At 40.8% G+C, this 26,243-nt stretch overlaps 1 protein-coding gene and 1 long non-coding RNA gene across 5 annotated transcripts; one reads left to right on the forward strand and one right to left on the reverse strand.

Annotated features, from left to right (window-relative positions):
- The first annotated feature begins 15,187 nt into the window (after window positions 1-15,187).
- On the forward strand, window positions 15,188-23,840 carry eda2r (ectodysplasin A2 receptor). 4 transcript variants are annotated; one of them, XM_042093604.1, is made up of 8 exons: window positions 15,188-15,295; window positions 15,978-16,081; window positions 17,049-17,227; window positions 17,393-17,481; window positions 17,908-18,078; window positions 19,451-19,552; window positions 19,677-20,189; window positions 22,957-23,840. In XM_042093604.1, the coding sequence occupies exons 2-7, from the start codon at window positions 15,998-16,000 to the stop codon at window positions 20,186-20,188; spliced, it is 1,137 nt and encodes a 378-aa protein (XP_041949538.1). In that variant the 5' UTR covers window positions 15,188-15,295; window positions 15,978-15,997; the 3' UTR covers window position 20,189; window positions 22,957-23,840. The 4 variants fall into 4 exon arrangements, with proteins under 4 accessions (XP_041949538.1, XP_041949535.1, XP_041949536.1 ...); XM_042093601.1 differs by having other exon boundaries at window positions 19,677-20,188; window positions 22,941-23,840; XM_042093602.1 differs by having other exon boundaries at window positions 15,219-15,295; window positions 15,973-16,081; window positions 19,677-20,188; window positions 22,941-23,840.
- Window positions 20,043-23,166, reverse strand: LOC121709912. The gene is made up of 3 exons (XR_006032058.1): window positions 23,044-23,166; window positions 20,351-20,957; window positions 20,043-20,182 (listed from the first exon to the last, which is right to left on the reverse strand). It is a non-coding gene; the product is annotated as an uncharacterized LOC121709912 (long non-coding RNA).
- Window positions 23,841-26,243: the final 2,403 nt, after the last annotated feature.

The raw sequence follows: 26,243 nt of genomic DNA on the forward strand, positions 1-26,243 counted from the left end.
AGAAAATAATCAACAATCCTTTTATCAAAGCAGTTTAGAAATTCTGTTTTGACATGCACCTCTTTTGGCATGACACTAAAAGAATTCATTTAATTGCTCCTTGTTCGCTTTTATTGTGCTGTATACAGTGTGATGGCAAGATATCAAAGGAAAATATCCAAGTTGCCCTCAAGATGTCAACTGAAAGTGTAACACAATAAATAAATATGGCCTGTGACAGTGAGTTTAGATTCATTTTACGAGGTAGAGATAGAGTGTTATAATGATATAATGACTGAAAAGAAAGGAGTGACTATGTGGGAGAGCTGCTGAAATGAGAAAGTGCAAGGTTTCCCTGAGCATAAATGCCAAGGCTGAAACCATACGGCAGTTTCTTTCCTTTTAGAATTCAAGGTTGCAAACATCTCTATCTTGTCATGTTTTTCCATCTATGGCTGAAAATAACAAGTCTTTATGGAAAGATTTGTAGCCTTTTATACTATCACTGATACACAGATACAGATACACACCGATGCAGTTGCCAAATGGCTGCAACTTTTTTTTAAGAAGATGTCTTTGTATGTGTGCTTTTCTCATTTTGTCCTCTCCAAAGATGCCTTTACAGTAGGTTTGAACAATTCCTTTATATAATTGATAAAAAAAAATATATTTCAAAAGATTCCTAAAAAGAATTGTGTGTGTGTGTGTGTGTGTGTGTGTGTGTGTGTGTGTATGCACTACGGACTTTGCCAGGGGAAGACTCCTGACCAAAAATGTAAACATATAAATTAGACCAATACTCACATATACAGATAAACACTTACAAACACACATACACACATTCTAACATTTCTCATCCACATTCCCACAGTAGAGAAAGCAAGTTTGCTGCTACTGACCGTTCACTTGCATAAATGATGATTACAGTCAAACCAACCAGCATATTCATACACACCTGAATTACCCACTATTTTACTTTTTTTGCTGTTACTGTTTTTCTCCTCTCTCTCTTTGGGAGCACTATTGCATTGCGGTCTGTGATTTTGTTTGTATTTGGTATTTGTTAGTTTTAGTTAGTATTAGTTCTGGTGATGCCTTTGTGGCCTAGCCTAGAAATCTAGACGCACCCTAGCAGCAGAAAATTTAATTTGCTGCCCTGGCTAGTCTAGCAACTCTCAGTTGGCTTGCGAGCTGGAAAAATTAAACTTCGATAGGGCCAATCACATCATGTAGTCGTTAGGCGGGCCTAACATAATGAATGATGGCAGAGTTGAAACGGTTTGGCGTGAATTCCCTGCTACTTGAAAACAAAGAAGGTGGATGTTGCTGTTGCCAAACAGTGTGACACGAATTAAGCATTTTTTTAAGTTGGCAAAAGTTTGAACTAGCCAACCAGCTCCACTGGTGGGAAAACGCAAGGGACTCATGAGTTGTAGCGCTATCCTATTGCGTGCAGAGGGAATTTGAAAGACAACCGATTATCCCGCCCCTCGGGCTGAGCACTGCGAATGGTGAGTCCCCAGACCCTATAATGTGGGTCTGGCTTGTCAGGCTATTTGTGGCCCAAAGCTTATATGTCAGCAGCTTCACTGGTCAAAGCACTCATTCACTTCAGTGAGTGATTAAAGCGGACAGGGAGCTCCCAAAAACAAGGAATTAGTCTCCGTCCTCTAGACTAGAAGGCGGTGTGGGTCACCACCCTTGCCAAGTCTCTTCATCAGTCTTTAGAGGTTGTTTTGAAGTGGACTAAAGCCCCTAACAGCCTTGACTAGTTGTCATTGAGTCTGTTTTCAACAGTGATTCTGATGCGGTGTTTTAATGCTAAGGTGCTGACATGTTAAGTGTGTGTGTGTGTGTTTTCCTGCAGGTGTGAAATGTTTCTGTCAGCCTTATCTTTGGTATTTCAGAATCGTCCAGGCTGCCTTTGGCACCCGTTCACGGCCTTCGGAGATCAGTTCCCAGCAGGATTTGAGGCGCTGGAACTGGCTAAACGTGTGCCGGGTGGATGCAGCCTAAAATCTACACTACCTCATCTGTACTGGATCTGACCTAACTCCAGATAGTTTTCAGATTTTTTAAAATCCCTTTTGCATGTTTGTTTATTCGTCATTCAATAGTTGTAAATACCTAAATAGAGACACCATCAGACAAGACAGACAGACAAACTCATGTCAGAAATACACACACAAACATATGCAGACACACACTCACACACTTTCAGATTGGACCATACTGCCTTTCTGTTTCATCCCATGCATGCTCCTGTTTTTCAACTGTGGTAAAGTTAGTTTTACATTTAACTTTAAATTAAAACTACAGTGCAACATGAAGACTAAAGTTTCTCTTGATTGCTTAGATGCACATAATGAAATTGGGATCCACTTGATCTTGATCTTCATCTGTTTAGCACAGCAGAAGTCATCTTTTGCAAATTATTTAACACATTTTCATTGGTTCAACACGTTTCACATCCTTTTTCAAAACATTTAACACAGTTCTCATACAAAGACTCCAAAGTTCATTGGGTTAACTGTGTGAAACAAATGGAAAACATTTATTCACAGCTAATATATACTGCTTGCAAAATTAATAATTGTGTAATGTCAATGTGTGAATCTCATTTGCACAATTCTTCAATCAGCCATCATTCATTATTCATAGGAGATACCATGTCTGTTCTGTGTTGCTATTTGCAAGTATGGATCTAAGGCACATTTAGAAGGTAATGTATTGCCTATTTAGTGAAGAAAACAATACAAAATCTGCCAAGTCCAGGTGTTTACTGGTCTATTTCAATGAAATATAGGAGTGTTGGGTGTTGTATGTAGAAGGGCAAAATGACAAAAGACTACAAATATAACTGGGAAGTTTGCCCATTAAGGCCTTTGCTATAAAGATTAAAATATGTATTTTTCTTCTTACTATATACTGTAAATGCAATGAAGTCCATTGAACCTTTTCATTTATACAACAATTGGGTTCTATAGAACTATTTATTTGTTTCTGATTGGCCGAGAGACGTTCCATGAGTTGGAATATCCCTGGACATTTCAACTCAGACTTTGCACAGCTAATAATAAATCACTCCGCGATACAATGCGAAGATTTGACACAATGTTCTCATCCCAGCTCTCCACTATTTCAAGCAATGGGTTACTCCTTAGCAAACCATAATGAAACAGTGCTTCACCACATCTGTGGATTAAGCCACACAGTCAACTCAATGTAAGTAAGATAAATGAGGATGCTAATTGTTCTTAGCATTGCCAGCATTGTGTATAATATGATTGTCACTTGGAGGAGACTAACGTTAGCATAATTAGCTTACCACTGCTAACGTGCTAGCATCGTCACGTCAGGCTGTGCACAGTAATATAACATTTATTCACCATAAATTAATAAAGTTGAGTGGTTCTGCAATGTAGACAATGTTTCCGTTTTTTTGCAGTACCATGTCCCTTACATGACATGGCCCATTGTCCTTGTAACATGCATTCAGCAAACCTAGATATGAATGTGATTTCAGCCCGACTTTCAACATTTCTTTCAAGAAGACATGTAGACCACCAAGACATGTAGACCACCAAGACCCGTAACGAGGGATCTGGAATGTTGGTTACCTAGCAACCAAGATGCTGTCTATTGAAAAGGGAACTATTTTTTGATGCGTAAGAACGATGTCGAAATTAACATTTTTAAACAATAATGGGGTGTTTTCAGATTATTTAGTTTGTTGTAGAATTGTTGTATAAAAGCAATATAGCACTCGTGATCGTGGGATTGGTCATGGATATTCCCACGGCTGTTGTTGCCTGCGCCACTCGGCCTCCGGCCTCGTGGCTACGGCCGAACAACACCCGTGGGAATATCCATGACCAACCCCACTCTCACTCGTGCTATATTGCTTAAATAACATGCAGTGATGTGTCCTATTACAAACCGCAAGACAGACCAGACATACACAACATCCAGTTTCTTTGAGGCCTAGAGAGGCATGCATATATATTACTGTAAGTTATGCAGCAATATCAAATCTTGCCTTCAAACAACACATCCTGTCATCAAATCACTGTGTGATTTTAATTAATCATTACGCACTGGACAACAAAATGCAAAATATAGTTCTCAAAATGAGCATTTTTGCTATGTCTGTTACATTTCTTTCTCATTTTTCTGGTATCAGAAAAAACTGAAAAGACTAAATGTACTGAATAAAAAATAATTATGGGGATCATATAGGGATTGTCAAAGTTTTTTTTTTTCAGATTTGTTTTTTCATTATCATTCTGCTTTAATTGCCCCTATCCTCAGTTAAGATGTTCATAACTGCACCAAATTTTATGTGTATGATTAACCTGACATTCTCTGGGGGTATTCCAAGTTTCGTAGAATTCCATGGGGGGGGTATGTTATGTGTACATTTAGTGACTGTACACTCATTGGCCTGTAGATGGTGTTGAGCGAAGGGTTGCTGGAAGAGGATATTTTCTCACACATACTCTTTCTCACAAACACACATACATACATCAACACACACACGCACACATACACATGCACACATACACACACACGCATGCATGCACACACAATTACATCGACAGGCACAGACACACACAAACACACACACACTCACAGACAGAAACACACACATGCACACACACACATCCACATACACACAGACACGCACACACACAAACACACACACACACACAGGCAGGCACATACTATCGGTATCGGCAATTATAACGGCCGATACATAATTACAAACTTACAGTTTTTCTCGATCGTTTTGATATATGTGTCAACTCTGACATCACGTTCTCAAAACAGTTAACACCCGTGTCTGAACAAAAGTCCGGTCTTGGACTCGAGTCTGGACTCGAGACCGTTTTTTTCTATGGTCTCATTTTGAAATACATAATCCGTTACAAAATATTAACGCAATAGTGTTTACCTATTTCCTTTGTGGGGGGCTGATGTCACGTAACGGAAGCCGCAAAACCTAAAACCGCAAGCCTGAGAGTTTATTTTACTGTCTGTGCAGTTAGCTGCAGATGAAGAGAAACTGCGAGGAGCCAGGCAAAACGTTTCAGTTAAAAAAGTTGCCTAAAGGACAGATCAGTGCTACCGCTACGACCACATGCATCACACACTGTGTGTAGGGCGCCAAGAGACAGAGGGACCAACATTTAGCCAATAAATAGTAGCTTTACTGCAAACTGCTTTTCACTCTTGTTAGAGAACGTTTACAATGTCAAAATGCACCAACAGCAACAGTTACATAAAGATGATACTTTTCGGGTCCTCTCCATTAAGATCCAACTTGAACGTATGCTAGGCCTAGGCCTACTCCATTTAATTGAGAGCGCGTCTGAGCGCACACGAGAGGGAGAGAAAACGAGTGGCAAGTTCCAACTGGCTTGTCATTGTTGATGATAATTGATATCATTATAATAATTTTTAATAGCCTATAAGAAACTTATAAAACGAAGGCAACAAAGACGAGGTTAGAGGAGATTGCGGATTTATCCGGTTCCCACTACTGACCAGTTATAAACTGTGAGAGCCAGGGCACTTTGACATACTGTATGCTGCACTCACTGTGATTTGAAAAATGGACAAAAATATGAAGAGTTGTCTTTGCCTTTGTGTAATGGAACTGGTGAGTATTGCCGTCTTCAATAATTCGTTTACATGAAGCACAAATGCTGATTGAAACTCATTCTACTCAGCTAGCTAGGTGACTGACTCAGGCTCATCATTCACTTTTAATTGCAAACAGAAAATGTCTAGCTAGCATCATGTCATTACATGGTTCAAAGGAATTAAAGCTGTTTATACCAACTTAATATCATGCTTATTATTGTGTAATACATGTGTACAAACAATGTTAGAGTTTGTGGACTAACAATAGGCTATATTTCAATGGAGCTGGTAAAAAAAGATCATTATAGAGAACGTGGCCACAATGGGCTTAAAGTAACAGTGCACCATTTACAAATGAGTTAAACAGCATCAAATGAGTAGTATTTCTTAAGAAGTTAATACTTTAAAAAACACAATTACTGTGTCAATATTATCATTTAAATAATATAAAAGTGTTTTACTTTTACCTTTGTGGTTACTCATTAATTTTGTAATTTATGTTATATGTAAAATGCCATTTAAGAAGCGGTTTATCGAGATTAATTTCAAAATATATTTTTTTAATCGTTTGACAGCCCTAGTTTATAATAATATTGGAGGAGAAAGGGGAATGCCTACACTTACAAGTCCTGGGTCACACTGTTTTTGCTTTTAGATAATAATAATAATAACCCAAAATGATTGTCTTGATACTGTGATGCGTAAGACTTTTTTTCCTGTCCTGGACTCGGTCTTGACTCGGACTCGAACCTTTTTGGATTCGGTCTTGTCTTGGACTCTAACCTCTTTGGACTCGGTCTTGACTTGGTCTCGACTAGTCCTGGTCTTAGACTTGTCTTGGACTCGACAAAGGTGGTCTTGACTACAGCCCTGCCTTCAAACACTACAACTTGTTCCCAATTCAAAAGCACTCTTTAATCAATCATTACACACTGGACAAAAATGCAAAATCTAGTTCTCAAAATTTTTGCTATGTCTGTTCCATTACTTTCTCATTTTTCTGGTATCAGAAAAAAACTGTGAAAAGACTAAATGTATTGAATAAAAAAATATGTATTCATGCCTCACAAGATGTAATTGTCATTGACATGTAAGACCTACAGTAAACACCTAGCAAGATACAGTAAATTTAATTGAACTACAATTTGTCATTTTTCATCTAAATAGACCTACAGTAAACACCTTTTGTACTGTTTTCTCCACCAAATAGGCAATACAGTACTTTATCTAAATGTGCATTAGATCCATACTTGCAAATAGCAACACAGAACAGACATCTTTTATGTATAATGAATGATTGCTGATTGAAGAATTGTGCAAAGGAGTTTCACACAGGTGTATCAGAGATTCAGACTTATGCAAGGAATCTATACCACCTGTGAAAAGATGTTTTCCTTTTGTTTAACATGGGAAAACCAATAGTTTGGGGCTTTTGAATGACACCTGTGTTAACTGTTTTGCAAAAGGTGCGAGAAATGTGTGAACCCAATGAAAATGTGTGAACACATTCGCAAGAGATGACTTCTGCTGTGCAAAGAAAGTAGTCATGAAGACCAAGTGGATTCCAGTTTACTTAAGCAGGTAAAAGCAATCGAGAAAAACTGAAACCGAATATTCATTATCATTTAGGCTGCATTTCCAGTATTTTCCATGCTACGTAGTTTGTCCACCAGATGGCGCAGCAGCAAGACGTAACTTTGTTGGAAGTTAATCTAAAGTGGGTTTCCTACACGTTTCCTACAAGGACAACACTGTAGGTTACTGCAGAGAATGTCTAATAAGGGTGATTTTTTCACGTCATTCCCATTTCTTCTTGAAGCCAAAATAAATCTGAGAATGTGTATCGGACATGCTTGGTTTTTACTGCAGGTATGTTAATCTAATACAAGTTATAGCCTAGGACCTAGGTAAAATAATGTTACCGTTAGCATTGGTTGAGTGATGGAGGCCAATTTGTTTGTTGGTGCATTTGTAGAAAACCATAAATGCGGTTAGCAAATTGATAACAACACTGTAATTGTATCTTTCTACTGTCATCTCGTTCTTTTCTGACCATAGCCTACTAACAGGAGTTAAGTGAGTTAGCCACAACGTGTTTGCTAACGCAATGGTTTTCTAATGAAAAATATACCTGCTGTTGATACAGTTCTTGGTGGCCCTGTCAGTGTAAATGTTGCATTAAGACCACAAAAAGTCTCAGAAAGCATCTGAGTTTAGCCTGGAAAATCCAGACCCTGGTAATCTAGAAAGATTAAGGGTCAGGCCACGAACAATGTAATGGCTCAACTCGAGGGGCGGCACCAAGCATGCATTTGAAAATCTCACTGCACGCAATTGGATAACACTAGACCAATGTTTACTCTGAATGATTCCAGACTTCGACACAATAGGATAACACTACGACCAATGTTTACTGACCTCCAACGTTGCAGCACTGTCGTCATAAGTTTAGCTCGGCCTCTATCCGATATGGCAATTTGATTGGTTCCCGGAATGCAAGGGGCAAAAGTAACGTGCATCATTGCTCATTGCCAGAGTGTCTCGCAGAGACAATTCCATTGTGCTCTCGCGAGAACTCTGGATTTCCAGGGCTCTGGATTTCTGAGCTAACGTTCATTCCCAAACACACACTACTTCAATCCTCTATTTTCAAAGGTGTTTCAAGTAAGGAAGAGCATGGCTCAAAGTAAAGTAACTAGGCTGAGACTATGTAATTGACTATATAAATTCGTCAAAGTAAAATTTGTGTCAACTTGCCAACAATATAGATTTATTAATGCATGCACCTGTGATGATCTACATCTCCATTTAACCAAATATTTTAGAGCACACTTTGAGAAATGTATCCAGGGCAGGGCTGTAGGTACACATATTTGTTGCACGTGCTACAAAAAACATTCGGTTCGATGGAGTATTTACCAACGTTACACCGGTCCGATACAGTTTTGCCTATGGCTATACATGCGTGAGACTGAGACGCCTGTGTGTTTGTTTGAAGTGCGTGTGTAGGGTGTGAGAGGGGAATCGATGTGCTTTGATTTCAGCTTGGTAGTTGTAGTCTATGCGATTAAAAAGCACGTGTGTGTGTGAAGTATCCAAACATTGATAACACTTGCATTATGGCTTCTTTAGCCACAGACCTTCTGCTACTGTACAGTGGGTCACATTTAAGTGGCCACTTCATTCGCGCTTTCCGTGATTCACGCAACTGCATTACAACTTTTCGCAGCTTAAGTCCGCTTGATACTGTAAGCCAGGGGTCCCCAACCTTTTATGTACTATGGACCGGTTTGATTCCCATTTTGTTTTTCATGGACGGGCGGGGGTTCGGGGTTCCATGTTCCGTGTTGTGCATGCATTACTCGAAAAGAACTAGCTCCTGTTATGTATGAACACTACAGTGAAGGTAACGAACTCTTAAAAATGTGAAAAACGTGAACTTGAAGAAGTGAAAATTGAACAATATGAACTATGAAAATTGAACAACTTGAAGCTACATCTATCATGTGTGAACATGCTTAACAAAATATGGTAACAAAACAGGGGAACTAAACGTGCATTACGAATATAATCAGTGGGAGCCCTGTGCTTGTTTCCCTGCAACAAGAAGGTTCCATCTGGGGGTGATGGAAGATAGTGACACCCTCAGTGTATTTGAAATGTCCAGTCGATTGCGCAATTTGGTCTTAGTTGCAGTCATTGCCGAAAACCTGGCCTCGCATAGATACGTGGTGGGAAATGGTAGCAACGTTTTCAGCGCTTTTACGGCTATATCGGGATATTCTGCTTTGGTTTTCATCCAAAAACCCGCCAGAAAGGTTTCCTCGTAGCCTACACACTCTTAAGACCACCGTCATTTGCAATTTCGATCAACTGCTCTTCCTCCTGCGCTGACAAGTTAGGACTATTCGGGATATTGACAAATGGGTTGCGGACCCACTCATTGGTTTGCCGTGGATCTTTGGAGGATGGGAAGTAACGCTCAAACTCATTTGAAAGCGCAACAAGGTGATCGCGCACCAGCTGCGAGAGAAAGGGCCCTGCCTCAGTCTCTCCCAAAACCCCCTGCTACTGTTTGGAACTACTGTTTGGAACATATCAAATACACCCCGATCCACTCGTCGTACCCACAAATCAAGTTTGGCTTTAAATGCAGCGACTTTATCTGCCAGTTTAAAGACAGTCGTCATTCTCACCTGCAGTGACAGGTTGAGGTCATTAAGCAACCCGAATATGTCACACAGGTAAGCGAGTTTTAACACCCAGCCCAAATCACTAAAATATGCAGCTAACGGTGACTTTTTTCTGTAAGAAATCTCTGCAGCGGCTCTCGCAACTCAAACACTCTGGCCAGTGACCTGCAACCAACCAACTTCGATAGCGTACCACGGTGACCCATTCACCCTCTCTAACAACTGTGCCTCAATATCCTCTGACATATCATCAATTCGCCTAGTGCTTGCAGAAAGCGGTACCTGAGCTATTTTTTTTTAGCTGCAGCCTCCCCAAGGAGTTCATTGCACATGCCTTTACCAGCAGGCAGAATTAACCCTTCCCCAATAGTAAAGGGCTTCTTAGATTTAGCAATCCGACTAGCCACTATGAGGCTTTTAGCGCAGCCACGTTCACCGATGTGGTTGATTTACGCACTAGTTTTTTGTCCTTGCTCGCGTTTCTTACGCTCAAAGAACTCAAGTGATTTGTCTTTAAGTGTAGGATGCTTGGACTCTAGATGTCAAATTCGCTTTGATGGTTCCATTGCTTCGTTTGACAACTTATCGCCAAATACCACACAAGGACTTGGTGCATGCGAGTCACCGGTCTCTGCGAAACCATATTTTAAATATGACTCGTCATATTTCGTATTGAATGACCCCTTCTTTTTCTTTGAGGTATCTGGCTCACCATCGTCAGTGGGTAGGCCTATTATTGCGAATGTGACATTATTGCGAATTAAATTGAGTTTATTTAGTTTGCATGCATTTTTTTTAACTCTTGTCGTAGGCTACGCCCGGTTAGGAATGTCCCGCGGCCCGGTGGTTGGGACCGCTGCTGTAAGCCATTGGTTTCCAAAGAAGATTTTATTTGGGTCGCCAGCATAGCCTAGTAACAATTTATGTTGTGTACCATGGACTAGGCTGGGTGAACCAGCCTGATTTGCCGGCGATTTCTTTTTCGAATTCTTAAAAGATTGAGCTTGGTCTGGTGAAAGCCTGACTAACCATGGACCTCACAGTTGCAAAATGCAAGGGAATTAGCCTATTTGCACGAACAATAACGAACAACAGCTCTTCAACTTGGCCCGTTAAAATGTGTATGAACAGTCTAGCGACGCATTTCATGAAGGCCCTTTTGGACATGTCAGTTATTTGCACCACTAGTTAGATGTAAAAATTTGTGCATTGACAATAAAGTTCAATATCATATGAACTAAAGATGACTAAAATCTTGCATATGTAGAAGAAGAAACATTCACAAAAAATCATGGCATGACCTCTCTTCTTGATAGCTGTTGAAAACTGCATGGAACTGACAGGGATTGTTTTGTTTATTAATAAATAAATAAAAATAACATTATGCTTCTGCTTTTCCCAAATACAATGTAGCCTACAGGTGTACATGACCTTTCATCAGTCCAGTTGCAATGGATGAACTGTGATAAACTGCCCTACTTGTGATTGTTTAGAGATTTTAAAGGTTTTATAACAATGCTACACAACTTTTTGGCTAGTGCTACAAATCTATTCACCTTTGCAGCACCAGTAGGCTACTTTCTGTGTGGCCTGCACAAACACAGGCATGCCAAACAAGCATACACAAAAGTTTCAAGTAGGGGTGCACCGATCCGATATTAGGATCGGATATCGGCCCCGATATTGACAAAATAGCTGGATCGGGGATCGGAAAAATTAGCAGATCCATGGGCCGATCTGAATTTAGGCTACTTCAACTTCAAAGACTGGGCCGTGACACGCGCCACTTAGCATTAAGTAGACATTTCTTCTTTTGTCATTAGGCTACGTCATTGTCTTTACAGTCTGCCCGTCATTATATTTCTGGTTAAACATGGAAGAAATTAGTTTTGCTGTTGTGATTACATGGTAAGCTGGAAATGATGTTTAAGCTGACACTACATCAGATCCCAGCTGGGCAGCCTTGGCCCACATCCCTAGTGCTGTTCTGCATTGTACCATGTCAGCAGAAGTCCCTTGTGGTGTCTAAGAGACATAGATATCAAGAAAAAAAACACATGGGGACGATATCACAGAAGACCACCCTGTCATGTATGACCTTTAGTGTGGAGCAGCCACACAGACATCTGTGTTAGTCTACAAAAGAACTTCATTGACATGTCAGCTTTTTTATTCAGTTCTGACACTATGCATCTAGGATGATCTAGGGAGTAAGTGTATAAGAGTATAGATATCTCGCACAGGTATAGGCTAGTACACATTTTTAGTCATTTAAGTCCATAGTTGCTCTCGGAGGAAAACATTTTGAGACCAATGATCTGGTTGATAGGTTGATCCTGATCTGATGGTTCAACATACTATATTTTGTTCACCACATTTAAATCTGATGTTACATCACATAAATCTGTTCAAGGTCAGGCTGTCCTGCACTGGCAGTGACATTTATGAGGTTACCTGACTATCAACAGCAGACGGCAGGCAACACTTCAAAAGTAATCCTGCCAAGCCAAAGCTCTCCCTTCATGGCTGGTTGATTGTCTGTGGTTGAAAGCCAACTGTGGAGTTTCATCTGGCTGATAGCATCACTGCAAGGGAGAGGAAGAAGGGGGGACATGCAGGATGCTTTGCCTTAGGGTCAGAGCGGAATGGTCCTGCATTGAGGACAACAATTTTCTTGTGATGTCTGCCTAAGAGGATCGTTTGTAAAGGGGCTGCAGGGTGGTAAGTTCCAAGGATATGGACTGTGGAAACTTGGGATGGATCACGACACCCCCTGGTGGTTTCAGTGATGTCCTACAACAGTGTGAATGTGATAACTAGTAAAAAGCAATGAGCAATCTGTCCATGTCTTTTTGTATAATTTCTTGTATTTTTGTACACTATAATATGTAAGGGATAATGGACAACACGGTGGTCTGTTAACAGAAATTAATGCACAGTCGAGGTTGTACTACGGCCCGACGCGCAGTGGCTCATAACCATGCTACCTGTCACATAGATAGCCTACTAAAGAGTGAGTTAGTCTTTCATAGACATCTGTTTTCTCAAGGATAGGCTATGTGATAAATAAAAGCCCATATGGTTCAATATTAAGGTTTTACTATTCTAAACATTCAGTTTGAGTTAAAGTCATAGGCTAAGGCTTCTCACACAGGACTCCTAAACCCTATTTCAGTTTTTCTCGATCGCTTTAATGCTTGTGTCAACTCTGACATCACATTTTCAAAACAATTAACATGTCTGAACAAAAAGCACTCTGGCCAAAATGACACCTTTGCCTGCAAAAGGCTCTTACTCTCTCAAAACATTTGAAACATGCAGCAAAAGCATATTTTGCCTTCAAACAACACATCTTATACCCATATCTGGGAAGTGGGAAAGTATGATGTGAATGTTTGCATATGGCTTATGTCAGGCTTTATATATATATATATATATAATATTTGTGTCTCATTATTTGATTTTTGTTATATTTTTGCATTAATGTCACTAGGAAGCAAGCATGCCAATAGAAATATAGTAATTTATCTGTGTAAGTGAGACTGGCTGGAACATGGCAATATAAGAACCATGATAGTGGGATAATATATGGCTGAGCAATTTACAAAAATGTATGTACTGACAAATAGTTTACAATACATTATAATTTCGCCCCAATGAGACTATGTAGAAATGTGTTGCAATTTCAAAACCGGGAACCACTTATTGCACAGAGGCATGCTTTATCCTCGTATTCAGTAGCCTACGGTTTGCTGTTTATTGTGATATTGGTTTTGCCATGTGTTGTGTGAAGGGTTAGTGAGATATTTAACCAAGAGTAATGGGTGTGCACTGTTTGCAAAATGCAAATATGATTAAATTGCATGTAAGTTCAATGTTAAATTTCTCGCGAACCATTTATCACAGCTAATATCATTGGAAAGCTTAGATTCCACTCATTCACATGACATGTGATATCTGTATAGGTTTAGTTTATTTGAACCTCATCTGCCAGGTATTGGACCTACCAGGTTGACACTTCAGCGTGAAAAATACTCATTAAATACTCAAACCATACCTGAAGCCTGGAAAATCCGGGGGGGGGGGTGACTGGATTGGAGGGAAATGCGCCTAGGATGGCTTGTGAATAGCAACCCCCTCACAGTCTCTGAAAGCATAACTAGTCGATCACGAATGGCTCAACAGGTAGATCTATAGATAAACTCATCTTTCAGACATTTGACCGACCGGGTTGACACTTCAGCGTGAGGAATCGGGGGTGTGGCGTGTGAGCCTGTGAAACTAATCACGCCAATGCGTGAGACTTGGCAGCCCTGGGTCTTTGAATGACCTCTGTGTTAACTGATTTTGCCAAAGGGTGAGAAATGTGTGAACCCAATCAAAACGTGTGAACATATTTGAAAGAGATGACTAGCACATTCATTATGGCCCAAAACTGGCTTGGCATTTTGGCAGAGTTTTGGAGGGATGTACGGCCCATATATGGCAACAAATTAGGCAAGCCAGAATCAAAACAAAAGGAGGCCAAAACTCACCCAAAACCAATTGTGGCATTCCAAAATATGGCCATAACCATCCCAAAGAGAGCCCAAAATCCTCAAAATCCAGCCAAAAAGTAGCCAAAACGGACCCAAAGTGAGGCCATAATTATGCCAAATGATTGCATCTACATTAAAACCACTTGAAAATCTTTAAATTTATTTAATTTTGCATTTTGCAATATGTCTACATTAGTTTTATACATGAATTGCTATGTCCTGCACTAGGCTCATATTGTTAAATTAGCCTATATGTCAATAGATATTTTTACAACAACAAAAAAACACGAAGATTAAGTGCATTTCATTGTGATTTGTATTTATTAAGTCATATCAGCATACTTATTACTGTAAACGGGTCGACTGTTGGCAGAGCAAATAGAAAGCATTTACTTTGCCGCTTCTATGCCAAAACAAACCCAAAAATACCAAACGTATGCCAGACTTGCCAAATGACAGCCAAAATGTGTGCTATCTGGGTTCTGCTGTGCAAAGAAGGTGTTCATGAAAACCAAGTGGATCCCAGTTTCTTAAGCAGGTCAAAGCAATCGAGAAAAACAGTAGGCTATAGCCTCCTATTCTGTGCCCCTTTTTGTAGGCCTATACTCGGCGTTCAAGGTTTGACTTAAGCAGTGTATTCGAGGAGGGATAACCATTTCAATATTGAAATAAATATATCGTTTTCATTATTTGTTTTGCCGGTGAGGATTGGTACGGTAGCCTACCGATATTAGAACTAGGCTGTAAGTCTGTGTATGAGGTTCACTGCGGGTGACGCTGCCGCAATTTGGGCACCACGCAGTGAACATGTCGAGACTTGTCCGGCTACTGATCTGGCAGTGGCAAGCCAAATCCATCTTACCTCTTACCGTACCAACTTGCAGCCAGACGCAAAGGCTTTACGGACACAGACACATTTTTGAAAAGCAGATGATAAAGGTATGCGACTTTTCTTACCGTGACACTATGCTATAATGAATCAATAGGGAAGTCGAGGAGCGAGTGATGCGCAAGTTGCTGGGTGTCACATAACCGCAGCTTTGTGCTGACTCACTTGCCAACGCAGGAACGTCAGCACTCAGCAGTGTAAATATGGAACATGCCGTTTACATGAGACACACTGCCATCGGGGAATTATATAATATAGGCTACCCTTTGTAAGAGTTTGGATCCATTTTAAAGTAGTGTTTAGTAGTAGTAGTAGTAGTAATAGCAGTAGTTTTTGGATTATGTTTGTTTTTGAATTTATGGGCCTATTTGAGTTTCATTGTTTCTTGGTTGTCAGTTCAAATGAGAATAACATTAAGTTGTAGGCTACTACATTGTAAATGTATGCTGTGCAGTTTTAGGAGAGCTAATGACAGGTTAAATCACAGGTTGTCCATTTTGTGGCATAAATAATTGATAAAACACGAAGACCACTTTATATTTACCTTACAAGTCTGCGCAATTTCAGCACAAGAGTAGCCTAATATTGAATTATTGCTATGGATCCATAAAATTACCTCTGTGACAGATCATTAATCTTAAACCACATGGATTTCACATGCCATAATATCCTATGTTTTTATTTATTTCCTAAAAGAATGGTTAGCATAATCTTTTTTCTTGCTCAGAATAGGCCTGCTCAACTGATTCATAATGGATTGCTCTGAAAATCAGTATTATGACACTGGAGAATGCTACCCTTGTGTGCAGTGTCCACCAGGACAGGAACTCACAGAGGTAAGTCTAAAATCTTTCCTTCTTTCTTTCTGTCTGTCTTTCTTTCTTTCCCAGCAGCTTTGGAAAACAGTTTGTACCAAAACAGAGCTCAATTGTCCTCCGCTTCTCTTTGCTCACTGAGTCTCTCAGCTTCTCTGGAGTCACTGGAGAGGAATCCCATTGGCACACCCTGCACAAGTTTACACTAGTCCAATGGGAAGGGAAGACTGAGAGGGAGAAGAGGGCAAGAGAGGGAACAGAAAGAGAGGAGAAGAGTGCCAATGGAGGGCAAGAGAGGGAACAGAAAGAGAGGAGAAGAGTGCCAATGGAGGGCAGGAGAGAAGATGTGGCAATGAGGAAAATTAATTATTACAGCCTAGAGAATGAAGATAGATACGTTTCATGAACAAAGGACAGGAGATGAAAAGAATGGCAGGGAGAGGAGTGCCTCCTCGTTTTAGAGAATGAGCATGAAGGAGTCTGATGTGGACACGGAGCAAGAGAAGTGGAACATGGCATATTAGCTCATAGAATATAAAGTGGAGCTCGACCATGACCTGAAATAACCCCAGGCAACGTCATCGACAGGAAGCTGGAGAATACCTCACCATATACCTCCACCAATACAACCATCACCACACACAGACACTCTTTCCCCCCTCCTGTCTTCCCTCTCTCATCCCTCCGAGGTCCAGTATGAAAAACATTGTTAACACGAACTAATTCGCATCAAGAGCTTCTGGCTCATTGCAAATAGCCAAATGTTGCCCAAAACGGCATGGAATGATCAAAATAGAAAAGTTTGAATATGTCTTCAAGTCATTGCTGCCCAAAGTAAATAGTAAAGTTATGGTGTAGAAAAAACATGCAATACAGAAAGGGCATTACAAACCAATTTATGTAAAACAAACCTGTAGCTTCTAGCCTATAATGTAGACACAGAAACTACATGACAGAAACAGAAGGTTATAGGACTGTATTCCCACAGGATTGTGGGTACGGCTATGGAGCACTGGCACGCTGCAGACCCTGTGACACCCGCTGGTTCAAAGAAGCATGGGGGTCTCATACGTGCCAGATGTGCCAGGCGTGCCGCCGCGTGAACAGGAGAGAGCTGTCGCCCTGCATGCCCACCAGGAATGCCGTGTGTGGACCGTGCTTGCCAGGGTGAGTAGTACTGTGTAACAACTCTCTTGTTGCCATTCTGAAATCTGAGAAGGGCATAGGAACTGCTGCACACCCACACAGCACGGAAATTGTACTGGGGACAACTTGTAACTTGTCTAATGAGTGAAATGGGAGAGTTGTTCAATTTTCTTTTACTTCCTGCAGGTTTTACAGTAAGCGAAGGCTGGATGGCCAGGAGAGTTTGGAGTGCATGCCATGTGGACCTCCCCCGTTCAGAGACCCACTCTGTCGCAGTAAGTAGCAGTTTCCGCTGACATACAGTAACAGCAGCCGGTGCCTGAATTTAGTGTCAAATTCATGGCACAGACATTACATCCTGTGATGTAACAACATCCAGCAACACAGCATCATTAACAACAACAACGCATTAGCCTACATTTATATTGCGCTTTTCACAACACTGAAAGTGCTTCTCTGTGAAGGGGGAACGTCACTAACCGCCACTAATGTATAGCACCCACCTGGGTGAGGCATGGCAGCCAGAATGCTCACGACACACCAGCTTGAGTGAATGAGTCAATTACACTGGGGGGATGATTAGGGGGCTAGATTGAAAGAGCCAGGTTGAGAATTTTAGCCAGAAAAAAAAAAAATCAACTGTTGTTATCATCGTAGCACACATTACATACATTCACTCTCTGTTCCCATGGCTTTCACAGGAAGTAGCGGAGTTGAGATGGAAAAATTCTGGAGACCCCAAACCACATCTCAGTCCACCACTGCTGCAGTCACCACCTACGTTTGTTTGGCGGTTGCTGCCATGGTGATCCTGCTGTCTGTCACCTTGTTTATGTATCACAAATATACTTCTCTCAGGACATTTTTTAAAGGTCTGCATGCATATTTTATGATTTCTGAGTGTGGTATGACTAGCAGACAGAGTTCTAGAATCTACTTGTATATATTTAAGTTATTTTAGTTCTTCTGTTTAAAGGTTTAACTGTTCATTTTTAATACTGTGGGTTTGAGGCTGGGTTTTATTGAAAGACTTGCATAGGGATGTAACGGTAACGGTATACATCGATAATACCAATTACCGTTTTAATTTTAATTATCTTAATTATCGTGGTGGATTACCGCGGTGTGAAAAACGTGTGTGGAATTCTTTCCAGCATCTTCCGAGTCCCCCAAAGTAGGCGCACAGGCGCAGCATGCAACGTGGGCTTAATATGTGTTTCAAATCAGGTGCCACTGCAATGCATAGTCTATTTCAGGATGATTGCAAATACAAATAAACCTAGCTAGATTGTGGATCTGCGGTGCATTTTGTAGGCCTAGTCTCACAGGAATGGTTCTCCATTTAATCTACCAAATGTATAGGGTAGGATAAGTGGCATAACACTTTTGAGCGTTTTAACTTTTTTACCACTCGTCTGATATGAATGCACAGCTGTCTACTGCATATTAGAAGTTTGTTGTGATAAATGTTGTGACATCTGCTAGGCTACAGCTAACAACAACTTGTGTAGGCCATTCATTCACGATATGTTGTAAAATATTGAAACTATCAGAAGTTTACATAGGATAGTTTAAACTGTAGCCTATGCTTTTCTTGTCTCTCATGCCTGCTTCATCACGACCAGGAGGAATGAATGAAACATTACACGCTCCGCTTTTGTTGAAATAATTCCTGAAAGATTTTGTTTAGAGCTGAAAATGCAACTGTATTTGACAGAGGATAGATGTAGGTTGCTACTGAAAAAATATTAACTTTCAGTGTGGCACGATCTCTTTGTAAATTACATTGAATTAAAAAGTGTTTAAAATTGTCTCCCTTATGTTAGGCTAGTAGGGCAGGCACGCACAAGATACAGTTACAATCAAAGGAGTTGCAGATTTATTTTGTGATCACCAATTCACTAACTTTACCTCAGTGTCCAGCCCATCTAACTTCTATTAGTTTTGGGTATGCGTTTTCTCTCTACCTCTGCACTAACTCGCACCGAGTAACAAAAAAGGAGCCTTTTGCTCTTTTAGGAGCCACACCACTTTTATGCGATTCTGTTATTCATTTTTTAGAAGATTTGAAAAACACCGCAATAATATCGACAACCGTGATAATTTTGGTCACTATGATTATTGTCATGTTAAATTGTCCTGCCGTTACATCTCTAGACTTGCATAACCACAGTATGTGAATGAGTTATAGATGGAGTTAGACAGACATACTGAAAGAAAGTGTTATTTCTCTCCTCAACGTAGGTTGCCTGATACCACACTGTAGCAGCAACGACGCTGAGGCCCCCTCTGTTTTCATGGAAACACAGTGCCCACTGACCTCGGCGGAAGAGGAACAAGTCTCAGGTACTTCAACGATTTATTAGCAAGCTTTGTTGACAACCATCTAATCTAATTTGAAAATAATTATCATACACACACACACACACTCACACCTGCCTTTTTATAACCCCTGCCTTAATGAACCTAGGAGTGACGCCAACACAAACAACCAGTGATAAGGGATCACCCAGCAGTGAGGAGGGCTGCAGCTTCTCTGCCATGCCAACTGCACTCTGTGACTGGAGGGGGCACTTGTCGTGCCCTCCGCACCCGTCCATCTGCAGCGACTGCTTGTCCGGCCTCACATCCCAGCCGACCTCGGGACTCCCCACACCGCTGCCTGTAAGTGGCCACCTCACAGCAGTACCGATGTCTGCCACAGGAGGGGGCCACTGCTCCTCGGAGGAGGGCTCCGGGTGGCTGCAACAGTGGCACGTCCCCGTGGAGTGCACTGAACTGGACATCCATGAGTCGTTTCCTCCTGGAGAAGCGGAGCTCCACACATTCACAGGGTCGGGATCAGAGCCAGGGCTGCCCAGGGAAGTTGAGCATTCCCTGGACCTCTACTCTGCTGTCCCCTTAGACAGCAACCTGGAGCTGCATGGGTGTTTGGAGACGGGGAGGACCAATTACACAGAGGAACCAACCAGTTCTCTTTAGGTGAGAGAGAGAGAGAGAGATGAAAGGGAGTGGGGACACACAACAAGAAAATAAACTTGGGGGCTGCTGTTGCAATTTTTACAGTAATGATACAGTAATGATATTTCCATTCAGAATTGCACAAAATCTTCTCTGAACACAAAATCTTGGATATTCACATACTTGCTGCTGCGTCGCGGTTGTGTGTAGATCTTCACACTAGGAACGTCTTTGATGGGAAAGTTTAGGAGCTACTATCTTTGTTTGCATCATAGGCCCAATTCTGAGATGGAAGCTGTGGGTGCTTCTTTTAATCTTTCACAGATGTCTGACGTCTTCAGTTTAGTTTCGAAGGAGATGTGACATCATGCAAGATAGTCCAATAAAACGGGCAGCATTATTACCTTTAGATGTACTATCAGCTTTTTTCACTCTATAACAGATTCACTACTGTGAAGATTAGACCCATTATGGGTCACTAAAATTGCCAGGACATGGATGTTTATGGATACATTAGTTTATATAAGTTCATGTTCAGTTCAGACGTCCTCAACTGTCCTCAAATGCTGGATCACCTCTGTCACTGTTTTCAGACACAGGAACTGCTTGAAGGGTTTTCTTCCAGTCATGTCAGGTCTAGTTTGAAATGCCTTTCAGTGGCAGGCAAAATGCTCAGAGTCAGACTCGCAGCAGGCAAAAGGCACAGAGTCAGACTCGCAGCAGGCAAAAATACATTTGTGCTGTAGTGGGCTATCCAGCTGTGACATCCTTGCGGGAACCTGTATGTTGCCTGGTGAGAGGCAGCATGGTACAGAGAAGTAGAAGGAATGTCAGTTCAATTCAAACCACTTTATTTGTCCCCGAGGGTCCCAGGCCCATAGATTATTCTAATAAAAATGAAATGATAAAAATAAAATAATTGATTAAAAAATAAAACCATGGCACACAAATATAAATATAAATGTACAAATGTATTTGTATGCTGTAAAATAAATAAATATATGTACAAGTGTACTATGCTGCAGGGTGCTCCTGGTGATGGTAATAAGTACATATATCCAGTTAGCAAGACGAACGAAGTGTAGTGATTAACGGGCAGTTCTTACAGTCAAGAAACACCAAAAGAAATGCCAGTGCAATTAACCTAAAGTATAGCGCCATGGCAGACCACTATACAAGATGCATAGGATAAGTAAGGATAAAATGAAGACCGGTAGACTATGCACCTGTGGTGCAGGGTAAAGGCCTCTGCACATATGAGATGTATGAGTATGGCACACACTACTTTCGACGTTCGATTACAGTGGATTGTTTTCAAACAACCCTGCACTCCAGCCACAATCTCTGCCGCTCATAGACTGTATATAAAGAACAGTCTCTGCTGCCGTGTCGATTAGGGGAGACTGGGGCTGGTTGTCTCACGGGTTGGTTGTCACATTGTTTATTCCAGACACACTAGATGGCGCTGTGGTACAATTTTGATATCAAACTGTTAGCCTTTGATGGCTTACTCATTTGCACTTGCAATTTTGCTGAGCAGACACAAAGCATTGAGGTGAGGAGACAATTTTAATTTTCATGGGTCAGAGTAAATTTTCATGTTGGTGTTGTTTTTGTATTGAGAGCTTGTAGGTTATTAGTCATTCAAAAACAAAACACTCATTAAAAAGCCAAAAGTAGTAGCTTTATTTTGAGTCATCTTTTAGCTATCAAGTTAAAGCCATGTGGCAGCTAGCTTAACATGTTTGTCAAGAAGTCAGTTAGGGGTGGTTGTCTCATAGCTCGCGGGGTTGGTTGTCACGTGTATTTCATTGTATTTCTCAACACAGTAGACAATTCAAGAAACTGATTACCTACTTTAATCACATTGTATAAAAATAAGGGGCATTGATGACAACTATCATAGGGGTGGTATTCATATTCAAACTTGTTTGCAGTTTCTAGCTTAAAAAACTAAAAAGTTACACATCATCTTTAAGATTCCAATTTATCGCTAAAAACCAACCCCATACCCTGTGACAACCAACCCTGTGATGGGGTTGGTTGGCACATTGTGTCAGAGTGTCTTTGATGGTTACTTACTTTCTGTTACAATACATTCTAAAAGTAAAAAGTATACACATTTAAAGCCAAGATTTTTTGAAGATGAGCAATTCATGCATGAGTAAAAATTGTGACAACCAACCCGTCTCCCCTACAACTCAGTTCTATCTCTGTCGGTGCGGCTCAATAAAATCCATTGTTTATCGAATGCTTGTCAGTGGCTATGTGCTGAGGCCTTAAAACTTAATTTATACTCAACGTTAAAAAAACCTATATATGGATGGATACGGATGGAGCTTTTGCTTGCTCTTTACATTTATTTTGTCCATTCACCTCAAGCTTACAGACACAAGGTGCGTTTTTTAAGTGCTTTCGATTTCAAGGCCGACAACAAAGGTTCTATCAACAAAGGACTAATTAGGCATTCGGATGATATCGGATGATATTCTCTCACTGGCCCCAAATGCATTGGGTTTTTTCCTGCGTGGTACAGTTGCTGCTGACATTTAAGTAGCCTATTTCTCCAGTGTTGGAAGTGAATTTTCCAAGACTGCCCAGATTCTTATTCTTATATATATATCTTCTATTCTGACATGACTGACATTTTAGCGTTTCTGCTCATATTCTGCTCCAGCTATTTGCTTTAGCTATTCTACTATTCTGAGTTCACTTGTTGTTCTGATAAAGAGGCTAGCCTTAAGGTTTTCTCTGTCCTTCTTCTCTCAAATAGGCATGCCTCTAAGTGACTTACAGGGTTGCTGGTGCGCAGTGGCTGGATCCAGTGTTTCCTGGAGTGCAGAGCTACCAACAGTTTGCTCAGTGTTTGGAGGTACCTGCAGAGATGGCTTGAGGGCTCAGAGGGTTCGAGAGCACGTCTTCCACTACCTCTTGTCCTGCACGCTGTTCACCGCACGGGTATGCTGCCAACCTGCATCGGCCTCAGAGACTGAAGTCCTAATGTCCACTCAAAGCATTAAAGATATAAGGGAAAACCAGTCATGAAATAGAGGCAGTAGTGGTTTTACACCTAAAGGCAAAAACACACACACAATCCTGCCCCCTCTTGCAGACCAGTGCATGTAAAGAAAGTGCAGAAGGGATAACTTATTGGTCCTACAAATGCTGCAGTGGCTTATGTAGAAAATAGGCATATGTATTCAACAAAACAACCAATTCCTTGGGATATCTGTCACTAGAAGCCAGGCTGCTTAACTCCTGTTGGCTCATGGGGTTTTCAACACTCAACAAAGTGTCAGCTGCCTGAAACTTGAAACTTTCACTGTGCCAAAAAGCAAAGAAAGTAAAGCAATCAAGGGTATATTTTCTTTTCTTCTTTGAATGTTTATTTATTTATTGTAGGATATCTTGATTCTGACAAAGAAAACATATTTTTTTACTGAGGAGCATGTATGCAGATGATCCGATTTGATTTTTAAGGCCAGTATTAATGATTGTGGCGACTACATGACATGGATATATTTCACAGTTGCAGATGTTTAATGAAATTAAATGCTGGATTAAGACATGTTTTTCTTTTTTTCTTTTTAATTGACAAAGACTTTTACAAAATGCCCTGCTAAAGTTGTTGTGATGCTGCCAAAATAAATGTCCATTTTAAAGCCCCCTTAAAGACTTTTATTACCTTAAAATAAAGTTTCCAAAATCATTTTGATGGCACAGAAACTCTTAATAGGGCGAATGACACTTCTGCTGCACTCTGAGCAGGTCTTGTCGCTTGTAAAATAGCCATAGGAACTTGCTGTTCGTGTCTTTCTACACACTGCTGTCGATGCATTCCTTCTATAATGTATCGGAGTTATGTTTACAGTTAATGTATTATTGCGCTTCTCAACTGTAGGGGGACCACGAGAGCAACTCCTCTTTAGTGCTGCTCTAAGGGTACGTTCAGACTTAGCGTCTTTTTCTGACAAAAGAAGTTATGCAGACCGCTTTTTCAGTTTGAAAAAAAAAAATCTGCCAGCGTTCTTGTTCCAAAAAGCAGCCGGAAGCGTCTTTTTGCGATAGACAAAGTGACTAACGTTACGTGTGGGTACCAAATGTTGCGGAAGAGAAAAATCACGTTGGCTATTGCTTTTGGTATGTTATGGTAAAGTTGTGAAGTCATGTCAAACAATTCCCTATGCTCAGACACTAAAACGAGTCTCTCGACCGGTGTTCTGTCACCTTCTCCATTTTTTACTTGGTTGCTGGTTAGAAATTCTGTCCGACTTCTGTTAGCCGGGGAGGGACTTACCACCGTGACACCATGTCACATGACCTTAAAATATCGCGGGAGTCTTAGCCTGCAGACAGATCTTGCAGTTGCCTTCCACAAGCTGCATGAGCTAAAACACGCCCTCATGACGTCAGTTCAAAGACGTGATAGGGCCATTTGGGAGGAATGTCCTCATGACTATTATGATGGGAGTCTCATGCTGCTTACTTATGTTGGAATATGCGAAAATAAACAGAAATCGAAGGGATACCTTTTTATACGTGATTTCTGCAACAATGGTAGGCTAGCCTACTGAAAACGTTTGGATATTCTGTTATTTTCTGCTGTTGGCTAAATAGATAGACACACATATAGGGAAAACACTTGATATTGAATTTATGTGCTACAATGCAGGCCTGTTAACTGTATGACAACAGTGGTTTATTTAAACTACATCATAAGAATTTATTTCGTCAGTCATCATGCTCATTTTAATGAGTAAGAATGAAAGTTCTGCTGTGTTTATTGCAAACAACATTCCGCGATATCTCCCGCGAGTCACGTCAGGCAGACTGTAGCCTGTCTGTCCGGGATGAGCTGCCCTCTGTTGTAGCTCCTCCCGGCTAGCCTCTGAAGATCACGTTTACGTAGAAAGCCAGACCAAGTCCAAGTCGAACAAGCCTATTCTCTGCAGGTACACAAATCCTATCCTGTGGTAGTCTGAGCGCGATCCAGGATCCAGATCCAGCCGCCTTGTTTTCTCGATCGATTCGGTCGACGTGCACACATACAAATCTTTTTGCTCCTATTATATCACCTAGCCAGGAGCAAAAGTATCGTCACTCGTAGAAGCAGATTCGAGCACTTGTATCAATTGACTTGCGTCGTGCAAGAAAATCAAAGCGATCTGTAGAATTTTATTAATGAGAAATTATTTCACAGATGCACAACTTCGGATGCATTAGTTCTCATTTGGGTTTACAAATGCACGAATGTTGTGCATGTTCTCAGATTATGAAACACGGATGTGCAAATGTGTTTCGCACCAACTGCGCTGCAACGATTGGAGCAAAAGTGTCGAGTGCATGACTCTTGAAAGTTGTGACTCACAGGATCGGATTTGTGTACCTGTAAAAAGGATTTTTGAACCCGTAGCCCCTATTTTGTGTTAACAAGATATAAAAAAAATATGTACAACTTCAACTTTACTGTTACACATTTATGACTTTAGTGTGCACATGCAAAATCTGCAGTTAAATGTGCTCGCCACTTTTGCACCCAATATACCTTCATAGACGTATGGCATTTTTCTGCCAGAAGTTGAACATTTCTCAACTTCTGAGCTGCAGAAAAAGACGGTTGCAGTCGCGTTTTAAAAGAAGCCGACGACTTTTTTGAAAACACTGTCTACTCCATAGGGTTATAATGTAAAACGGACGCCGGCAGCTGAGAAAAAGACGCTTAGTCTGAACGTACCTTAATGCATTCAAGACCTCAAAACGGTAATATGAACGTCACAATCTATTACATTATGTATACTGGGGATGTTATCATAATGTTAAAGGAATTATCCGGAGTAAAATGCACTTTAGATCAATTTACGGATGATTAGGAGTACATACGTTGAGTTGACATCCAAATCATGTCATTCGGATGTGTTTTGAGAAAGTTCGATTTTACCATTTTTAGTCAAAACTCTAATTTTTAGTAATTTTGCCTACAAAACGCTATTTTTATACCTCTTCTACAGTTCCAAACAACATTACACTTACGTGGTAGTGAGTAGAGGGTCCCTAAAGCCAAATCGAAGTATCCCAA

The sequence above is a fragment of the Alosa sapidissima genome, chromosome 5 (genome assembly GCF_018492685.1).
Source record: "Alosa sapidissima isolate fAloSap1 chromosome 5, fAloSap1.pri, whole genome shotgun sequence".
Classification (NCBI taxonomy): domain Eukaryota; kingdom Metazoa; phylum Chordata; class Actinopteri; order Clupeiformes; family Clupeidae; genus Alosa; species Alosa sapidissima.